Source organism: Grus americana, chromosome 15 (assembly GCF_028858705.1).
Source record: "Grus americana isolate bGruAme1 chromosome 15, bGruAme1.mat, whole genome shotgun sequence".
NCBI lineage: Eukaryota > Metazoa > Chordata > Aves > Gruiformes > Gruidae > Grus > Grus americana.
In genome coordinates this window covers 11,067,055-11,077,349 of record NC_072866.1, presented here as the reverse complement: position 1 = coordinate 11,077,349, position 10,295 = coordinate 11,067,055, and the positions used below count along the sequence as shown (strand labels likewise).

The 10,295-nt window shown below is 46.9% G+C and overlaps 1 protein-coding gene across 1 annotated transcript; it reads left to right on the top strand.

Annotated features, from left to right (window-relative positions):
- The first annotated feature begins 778 nt into the window (after positions 1-778).
- TMEM11 (transmembrane protein 11) lies at positions 779-9,902 on the top strand. Its single transcript, XM_054842743.1, has 2 exons — positions 779-928; positions 8,852-9,902. Exons 1-2 carry the CDS (start codon positions 864-866, stop codon positions 9,366-9,368), a joined length of 582 nt encoding a protein of 193 aa, XP_054698718.1. The 5' UTR covers positions 779-863; the 3' UTR covers positions 9,369-9,902.
- The last annotated feature ends 393 nt before the right edge of the window (positions 9,903-10,295 follow it).

Genomic DNA, 10,295 nt, shown 5'->3' with positions numbered 1-10,295 from the left:
CCCCTGGGCCAGAGGCTGAGGACAGGGTGGGCCCAGACACCCCCCAAAACCTTCAGCATCGGCCGCTGCTGGGAAACCTGTGACAGTGGCAAATCTGCATTTCCCTGTCTAGTGAAGTGTTTGGCTATAAACTGTTATTCCTCAGAGAGACAGCAGTGGTGGAGCCTTCCCATTCCCCGCTCCTCTTTCAGAGCTGAGGGGGGATAAACCGACCCCGACAAGGCTGCATCTCTCTTCCCCAGGGGTGTGCTGCTCTGAGGAGGTTCTCCGCTCCTCCTCCGCCTGTGAGAACAAATCGCGTGTCTCTTTTCGAGCACGACAACAAGGCAACGCTCCGGCCCTGGAGGACTTCTGTACCTCACCGAGAGCGGACACCGCTCCTGCCTACAGCCACTTCCACGGCCCGGACCAGGGCGCCGCGGCTCAGGCCGCATCCCGGCCGCACCCCCCTCATGGCGGGGCCGCGGAGCAGGCCGGGACTCGCCGCGGCGCTCCTCCCATGGCTGGCCCGCTCCTGTTGGGGCGCGCCGGCGGAAGAGGGCGGGATCAGGGGCCGAGCCAAGGGCCGCGGGGTCGCTCTGCCCGCAGCAGCCGACCGCCGGTGACGGGGGGCCCCACCCGGGCTCCCGCCCCGGTCCCCGTCCGGTCCCGCCACCGCCGCACCCGCCGAGGGGACTACACGTCCCAGGGGTCCCCGCGGCCGCGTAGTGGCGCGGGGCACTGTGGGACTTGTAGTCCGCGCGTGAGCTCTCCCCAGCTCGCTGAGTGGTTCCGGCGCTCCCTGCGCACTACATTTCCCGTCGGGCGGCGCGGCGGGCCCGGGGTTCGTTGGCGGAGACATTTGCGAGCCGAGAGTCTCCAAGATGGCGGCGTGGGGAAGGAGGCGCGCTGGCCCCGGCAGCACCAACAGTGGTGGCGGCCGGGAGAGGTGAGCTGCGGCAGGGGTGGAGGGCGCGGGGCTGCTGGGGCGCCTCGGGCGGGTAGGGAGCGGGAGGAGGCGGGTTGTAGCCGCCCGGGGCTCCCCGCGACCCCGGGGGCAAGGGCGGGGACCCCGCTGAGGGGAGCGTGGCCGGGCAGGGCGGGTGGGGGACGCGGCCCCGCTGAGGTGGGGCTGGGGCAGAGGGGCTCGCTGGGGCCGGCGGTCTCCCACTGTGGGCGGACGCGGGGATGGGGCTGCGGAGGGGGCCAGGGCCGCGGAAGGTCAGCGCGGCCCGCAGGGTGGCGGTGGCGGCGGCCGCAGCCTTTTCCCGCCGCGGGGATGCGGCGCTCGGGGCCGGGGTGGAGGAGGGCCAGCCCTGGGGAGGCTCCTTCCACGGCTATTTTTAAAGGTGGTAAGGGCAGCGGCGAGTCCTCCAGGGTGACCTCCTTCTGTGGGCGGCCGCGGCGGTCCCAGCCGCTTGGGGGGTCAGCGCGGAGCCGCCGCGCTTCCCCGATCCGCGGGGCCGGGGCGGGCGGTAGCGGCTGGGGCGGGCGGCGTTTGCCGCCTCGGCGTTCGCAGAGAGCTCTGTAACGCTCTCTGTTTGCCTCTGTCAGGACGGAGGAGCAGCTAGGACATGCTGGAACTACCCACGGAGTAGCTGCAGAAGTTCGGGAATCATAACTTTAAAACAGAAAAAAAGAGACAGAGGAGAATCTTGTTGAGCTACTTTAAAATCTGTATGCACAGTTCTTTACTTAAAATGTCTGGTTACATCCTGTATTTCCTTACGTTGGCGTTTTCCCTGTTTTGCCCCAGGGCTGACTGATGTAACCTGCAGCTGCTGAAAGCTGCTGTGTTTTTATTGGGAGTTCTCTTTTTGTCCTGCTGCCTTACCTAGAGACTCTGATATCACTCTTAATTCTTGCTGTGGCTTTTGCTTCATTTTGTTCCCCTGCAGTAATTCAACAGTATATTTTTTTTAGATGGTGCTGAATCTACATAGCCGAGGATAGCCACAAGTAGCCCTTAAAATTCTGGCGCTAATGTGAAATGCAGGAATGCTGTCTGTGTTCAGGGAATTTAAAAGTAATCGAACTGGAAGAGCCAATGGAATTACTGCATCAGTGTAGTTTATATAAACAACTAAGAATACCACAGAGCTCAGTGGCATAGTGGTAAAGCTGTCTGCACCCGGTGCTGGCACCTGCCCCAGCATGAGGTGTGGAGCTTTCGTGTGGTAGACCTGTCCTCCCAGCAGAAGTGAAGAAAAAAAAATACGGGAAAGAGCACTTAACTTCAATGAAAATTATTCTACCAGGATGAAAATTGATGCGGACTTAACAGCGAGTTGTTACCTTGTAACTTAATCTGTGAACTATACAATAATCTAATTGTAGTTTGCAGTGTTTTTTTAAGCTATGATTACTCTTGATCTTATGATCAAAAATACTTATTCATAAACATGAGTTACTTCATGAACCTGCAGCATATATTATTTTTCCTTTGGCAATGAGAACTATATAGTTAAGTATAAGAAAGCACAGAAGTGACATGGCAGAACAACAGATACACCATTGACCAGAGTTTCACAATCCCTCTCAAAAGATGGTGGTTCTGTTAGGTGTCATCTTGTACGAACGTGACGGAAGATCATACTTCTAATAGGTGTCGGGTGATGTCAGCTAGGTACTACTTCGGCTCTGCAATTGCAAGGAAGGAGATACGCATGACTGGGCCTCTGCCTCAATCAGTGGCTCATCCTAAATCACACCTACTGATCTTGTTTGGCTGCTGGCAGCGCGAATGGTGTAAAAGGCAGTGCTGACAGACCTGATGTCATCAAATGATGACATGCTTTTTATACGGTGAATACAGTTTTCTTACACTGGGCAGGATTCTTGTCCAAAGACACATTCCTTTGAACTGAATATGCTAATCCAGTTTTCCTCATAAATGAGCTGCTTCAAGGAGTTTTTATAGTTGTCAGCCAGCTTGTCTAAAAGGCATCTGTGTGTTGGGAGGTGGTGTGAGGAGACTCAGTAGTGAATAAAATACTGTCTGCTATTGGACTAGACCAGCTTTCATTTTTAAAAAAAATTTAAAAATGCAGCAACTCTATCTGTGGAGATGGTATCCCTTCATGAACAACTTTATTGATACAGGGAAGTCTGTAATTGGTCAAAAAGTGCTTTGCTCAATAGGACTAAATGTAAGGACGTTAATTTCAAAGGATGTTGGCTGTGAGCTCAAGCTGGTGCTCTGGTAGTGAAATAATAAGGTTAAACAGAATAACTCAAAACATTGAAGAGAACCAACTAAATATTTGTTTTTCTTCATTCTGGATAGACTCTTTAATGGAGACTGTCTAAAGGGAATTGTTAATCTGTAGACCAAAACAACTTTTTTATACAGAACAGACACTGAATTGTACTTAGTGTTTTTGTATAAAATTCAGCACGATGACCGCCAGAACACAAGACAGAATGCCGTTTGTTCCCCCGGGAGATGTTCTAACAAACTCCAGAAAGAACAGCTTTAATGTCATCACCGCTGCTTGTGTCGGCTTCTCTGCGCCCTTAAAGAGGTCTCTCCTTTTGCTACCTGCACTGCTCAGATTTCTGGTACTCTGTTTGCTTACAGCTATGATTGACCTATTTCCATTAGCCTGGCTAATCATTAGTTTACTTAAAATTGACACCTCCTTTTCATCTGGTGGCTGGAATTTTTTTGTTATGGTCTGGTGATGTCTTCCTTAGTGTTGTCTTCCCTTACCGAGGCTGCTTGAAGATCTCACCTACCTCCTCCTGTTCTCCTTCCTATTTGTATTTAAGGTACATCTTTTGAACTAAAGCCTTGCTTTATTGCTGTGCAATATCCTGTTCTTCCTCTGCTTTAATGCACGCGTTGGCAGCCTGTTGAGAATGGCTGCCTTAAAGCTGTAGGCCTGACAGCCATGGCTAATGGCCTGAAACTGGTAGATCGTGTAGACATTCAGCAGAGAAACAATTTTTCAGGGGTTTAAGCTCAGCTGTGTTAGCACTTTATGCACTCCATATCCTGGAGCTCTCCTGGGTAGAAAAAATACACTGTTGAATATGACTTTGAGGTGGAGTGTTTCCACTGACAGTTAAAGCCAGACCACAGCTCATTCCTTAATCTTGAAATTAAATTAAATTTCAAGAAGGGTTTAAGTGGGGGGAGAGAAGTTTAGGTTTTTTAATTTGTCATGCCTTGACTTTGACTTACTCAAGTTTAGCTGAGATGCTGCTAATCACCCCAGACACTGCTTTGGCCATCAGTAATGTCTTTTTCTGCAGTTCACTTGCACAGCCAGCATGAATTCCCTCTGTTGCATTGCTAAACTAGATTGCGTGTGTGTGCGCGCTGCTTGTGACAGGCGTTATCGCACTGCTGCAAGCCTCTATTTTCTTATTTTTTTTAACTGCTAATCAGACTGGTCTTGATTTACAGTTAATCCGATGTATGTTTGGTGCTCTGAGCAAGACTGTTGTCCAGGAATGTTGTTCTTTAAAAAAAACAAACTTGACCTACGTGTTACGGGAAGGGTTTTAAAAGAACTTTGTTTGCCCAGAACTGTACCTGTGCTTTGTGCAGATTGAGATTGTTTCTAATTGTGCTTCTGAACGTTTTGCAGACCTGAGATAGTTGGATGACTTGAAACCCTTGCCAAAAATCTGTCTGGCAGATGGAGGAACACCTTTAGGCTGAGGGCAGCATGCTCGTGAGGCTCTCATATTCTCCCCTGCAAGTGGACAGTGGTAGCAGGATTTGGGGTTTCTTCCGGGATGTTGTCATCTGCCCTGTTTTCAGGACTCTGTTCATTTGTTTCTTTTCTTGTCAGTCGGCACCTGGCAAAAGTTGGGTCTTTTTACATTGAGTGGCATTGTGCCTCCTCCTTAGAAAGGTATTTATTTCTTCATCCATAAAGACTATCCAATTGAAACTTAAATTTAACAGACAGGCTGCTGTTTTCAAGAGGCAGCTAGGAGACTGCTTCCAAGCTGGAGGCAGAGAAAAACGGAGCTGCTTTGAGGACTGCGACTGGGAAACTGCTGGAGTTGCTATTGTTTAGCCAGCTGCAGCACCCCTCTCCTGGTGCTCTCTGATATTCCCATGTTAGGAAGATAATCCAAATGTAATTTGAAGCTTGCCCTATAGCTAAGACAGACACTTCTGCCCCTCCTGCTGGTGGTAGCTCTGTTAATGACTGATTCCTTATTTATAACTTTGGCGATACCAAAATTTTACATTGGTGATTTTAAATTATTTTCATCTTTCTATGCTGAATACTTGAGTTGTGTCACATCCTCCCATCTATGCATGCAGTTGGTATCAGGAATGAGACATCTGAAATTTCTCAAGAATAGAATGTGTGAAGCTGCAATAGAATAAACTATTTGGATATAAGGTCCAGAACTATTCCTATAGAACAGCTGTACAACTTTTTAATGTAGCCCTCTTTTGTTGGGGTGGAGAGGCAGGTCCTGGAAAAGCATTTGATTGAATAATACTAATAACTGCTTTTAGGTTCATGTCTGTCTAGTAAATAGTATGCTGGGCTTCTGAACATGTGGTGGCATTTTATGGCTTCTGGAACTAGATCCTCTCCAACACTGGTTATTTACTTTTTTTAAAATGGAGTTTATATAAAATCACCACACTTCATAATTGGTGGATGTCAGCTTGGAGTTGATTGCATAGCTCTGCATTTTTGTTTGTCATCGCTGGGGGGCTGGGGACAAGCTCCAAAAGGCAAACTCCATAGCCTCCAGTGTTTGAGCAAATCCAGTTGCTTTGACTGGATTTGTTCGTGTGCAACTGCTGCATTCAATTGAAAGGCTGTGTCAGGAGAGATTGCCTCTGTGGATCGAGGTCCTCGGTCCTACTTTGCATGCCAACAAGGTCTAAAACCTTCTCAAGCCCACATATCTCATCTGTATCTCTACATTGTCTGAAAACAAACCAGTCTTCAGCTTTCCATTCTCCAGGGGCAGCCAGTTCTTGTGTGGAAATAATACGTGATAAACCCCACTTCCTCTGTTATAGAAATGGAGACTTTTTGCTTGCGTTGCTAACTCCTCATGTGTCCTGTTGTTTGAGCAGCTAATTTTTCATTCTTTGTCCTTTGTTTTTTGGATTGCCTGTTTTGCCATTTGCAGCTTCTGCACTGTGATAGAGATTTATTCCCATATTAGAGGACTAATTTGGAGAAACAGCATAGTTAGGGGGCCAGACCCTATCAGGGATGAAGCCTTTGTGTGGTTTATTTCCCAGTGATTTTTTTTCAACAGAACATATTTTAAGTTCTGCTTGTTTTGGCTTAGGAGGATTGTGCTTTTCTTGACTTTATTGTTATAAAGGCCCAGAGCGTGGTAAGCCAAAAGATACCAGAAGAGATGGACAGCACTGCATCAGAGCCTGTTGGATTCCTGTTGTCTTTGACAGGTGGCTGTTGCTTGTGGTATGGCTCCATTTGTGTACGTGATGGTGAAAGGAAAGAAGGGATATTCAGAGGGAAGAACAGGCAAGATCTGAGTGAGGAGAAATGAGGCTGATGGGTTTATGCAACCTGTCCTGATGCTAGGCCTGGAGAATCCCATGTAATGTAGTTACTTGATTTAATTCCTAGAGTTAGAAGCCCAGTTCCCTGTGGCTCTTGTACAGGCAGGGAAGAAATAAGCTTGCTTCACCTGTGTTTTCCCAGTGATGGCAGGGAGATCCTAGGGTGACTAGGCTATTGTGCTGTTCCTAAGCCTCTGTGGAGTTCGTAGTTGAATTTGGGTTCTGCTGGTCTGTTTTTCAGACCCATGCAGCATGTTCCTAGGTGTTACAGAATGCTGGAAACGCTCCTCGGTAGGAAACACTAATTTTATCTGGAGGGTTGCGTTAGCGCTGGGTCAGCTTCCAGCTTGAAAACGCCTTTCAGCAATAGCTTTTCCCTGAAGCTGTTATGCCTTAGCAAGTGGTCTCACATAGTCTGTGAGTGGTGTTTTACAGAGTTACCTTCAATCTCAGTACATCTTCTATAGTGAAATGGGAATTTCTGATTTGGAAGAAGCTGCACTTGAAACAGTTGTCATCAAGGAAAAAAATCCTTGGCAGAAACCATTATCAGCTGTGTCCTTAACCTATCGGTGCAACACCTGGTTAACTAGTTCTTTAAGAACTCTAATGTTAGCTGATACAATTATATTAAAGATGTAGTACTCAGTTAAATTTTTAACTGAAAGAGTTAATTGTATTTTTCCAAACAATGTCTGACAAGATGATGGCCTTAAAGAAGCAGCCCCTGGTATACACAGCATCCAGATGGATTTTTATTTTTCTTTCTACGCCTGAACAGGCCGGGGGAAATGCACTGCAGAGAACTCAATAACTAGCTTGTAAGCTGAATTTTCCTTGTAGTTTATATAAATTCCAGCCATACTTTTAATGAAACTGCTTATTACTCAGGTTTGAGAGAGGCTGGTGCATCTTGGGTCCTGCTGTTTGATATGTTAGCTGCTGTTCACAAAAGCAACTACTTCTGGCAACAGCTTGTAATTTAACAATATTCTTGATTACAGATGGCCACTGTACGATACCCTTTGCAGCATGAATGGAGCTGCACATTAAGGGTAATGTCTGGTAATGCAGCAGCTTGCGAACGTGTATTTTTCCTTGTGAACGTGTATTTTTCTCTCCTTATTTTCCAGTGTATGCACACGAGTACCATTGTGTGGAAATGTTAGTTTCATTCGCCATTTCAGCAGTGTCTTGCCTCCCAATATTGGGAGGGTCTAAATGCTGTTGGGATGAGGTTGTTTTGTCTGCTGTGATTAGGTCAAATATGTGTGCGATTTGTTCTCCTTCTGCTAAAGGAATCTGCTAGATATTTTTATCCTTGAGAGGCCACGTGCTCAGTTTTGTTCTGGTTAAGCGCAAGTGTGTCAGAAATAGTTATTTCTTCTGCTTAGAAGGGAGGGATTTTGCCTTGTTCTAGTGGATAGGTTTTTACTCTTTCTCAGCACAGGTTAACAGTCATAATCCTATTTCTTAGCAGTCTGTTATGTTAATGTAGCTGCATCTAAGGTGATGTGTGTAAGGAAGGTGGAAATCGATGTGATTTTAGATTTTTAGGTAGCTAAAAGCTGCTACTCAAATGGGGGATGTACAAGTCTTGTGAATCCCCTGTCAGTAGGGACCCTGCTCCAAGGCAAAGCAAGCAGTTCTTCACTGTTAAAGCCTACCTGGGTTAAAAAAATGTTCCTTCCTTGCTTTGCTGTGCCCTATTTCAGCAGAGGGAGTGAATCATTCTGTAAGAGTGCTCTGCTACCTCTTTCACCTTCACTTCCAGCAGCATTGGCCATACTTGTTGGATTTACTACGGAGGACTAAATAGCAAGCTGCATCAGTGGCAAAGAGGTAGTTACTGTGGGGAGAAAGCAAACACCTTCATCTGAAGGTGCTTCCTCTCTTAAAACCTTCCAGTGCAACTTTCCCTCTTGATGGATGAGTTGCTAGTCATCTTTTCCATGAAAACTCCTTAAGTCTGTGTGGCTCACTCATTCATTGCTGAGGTGTGGTATTTCCAGTATCTCTGGAGAAACTGCTTAGGAATCAGTGTGAGGAACCATTTCAGGATTGTTAACAAGATCCTGTTTTCTCAAAATGTTCTAGTTCCTCCAAGTTAGGAAAAGGTAAGGAAAAATAAGTTGCCTCATTTTGGCATGACTTCATGTACCACAGGCATAATTGGCTGATGTGAAATGAATCTTGAGTTGAAAAAGCTGCTTGTTGTTGAACGGAGGCAGTGACAGACTGAGGGGCTGCCCTCACTTTGGGCATTTTTCCCTCCTGTTCTCACAGCTGGGTAGGTGAAAAGTCTGTCTTTAAGCTCTGTAGTTTTAATTCTGTGTTTCCTGTTAACAGGGTCACCTTGTCCTCCACGGAATGTTACATCGTGCATGAGATCTACAATGGAGAGAATGCTCAGGACCAGTTTGAGTATGAGCTGGAACAGGCCCTGGAAGCGCAGTACAAATACATAGTGATAGAGCCCACTCGCATTGGGGATGAGACGGCCCGCTGGATCACTGTCGGGAACTGCCTGCACAAGACCGCCGTGTTAGCGGGCACCACCTGTCTCTTCACCCCTCTGGCACTTCCAGTAGATTATTCTCACTACATCTCCCTGCCTGCTGGTGTGCTGAGTGTGGCTTGCTGCACCCTTTATGGTATCTCTTGGCAATTTGATCCCTGTTGCAAGTACCAAGTAGAGTACGATGCCTATAAACTTTCCCGCCTGCCCCTGCATACGCTCACCTCCTCCACTCCGGTGGTGCTGGTGAGGAAGGACGACCTGCACAGAAAGAGACTGCATAACACGATAGCACTCGCTGCCCTGGTGTACTGTGTAAAGAAGATCTATGAACTCTATGCTGTATGACTTCAGCAGGGAAGAGAGAAACCCACAAAGACAAGTGTATTAAGACTCCCACAGTAACATTTTGTTTTTCCTCTTTGAGAAGCAGTGGAGACTGGGAAGGATTTGGTTTAATAGAGCTGTTATTTTTAAAATAACACATCACTGGTGCACCAAGGTTTTTCAGTTCTTCGTTACACTTAAGATGTGGATGTGTGGTGACTTGAGAGCTGTATGTTAGGCCGTGGGAGTCCAATCCAGCAGCGGAATGTCGATGAAAGAAAGCTATAGAAAGAGGGGGTGTGAGAGCTTCTTTCTTTTTTTTTCTTTTTTTGAAACATTTAAGTATATTGTTTAATTGTATTACACAGAACCAGCCAGAAGTTATCATTGACCATTAAAGGATGAGAATTTCAAATGCTTTTGCTTTCTTGTTACTGTTATCATAGTGCCCTTTTATAGCGTGCTCCCAGGGGATGGAGGTTTTGCTATGAGAACTCCAGTGGTGGTAATTATTTATGCATGCTCACACACAGACCTGATAGTCCTCTTGCCCATTGCACATGGCAGCAGCATCCATGTTAGCTCACAGCAGTTGAAGTTCTGTTGAAGGAATAGCTGTGGAGTGTTGCTTTCCCTCTTGCTTGACTAGTTTTCTTTCTTGGAAGAGGGCTTACTGGTTACCCCAGTGTTTATATCGTTTTGGTAATTGCTTAAACATTGATGGCTGGGGCTAAAGGTGTCCCAGTGCTCTGCTGCCCTGCCACCTCCAACTAGTACTTCTCTGAACAATGGAGATAATACTGTATGTTTCTAGCTACAAACACATTCTGCTCAGTTCCTGTACGAGTTCTTCCTTACATAGATACATCTCCATGAAACGTGTTTTACCATGTGCGACTGTGGACTGCCGAGGTGGGAGTCCAGCTGTCTTTGTGCTTTGTTACCGCT

Coding starts and splice junctions, on each gene's coding strand:
- TMEM11 (XM_054842743.1), top strand. CDS start 864: ATGGCGGCGTGGGGAAGGAGGCGCGCTGGCCCCGGCAGCACCAACAGT. Junction 929..8,851: donor AGTGGTGGCGGCCGGGAGAG/GTGAGCTGCGGC, acceptor TCCTGTTAACAG/GGTCACCTTGTCCTCCACGG.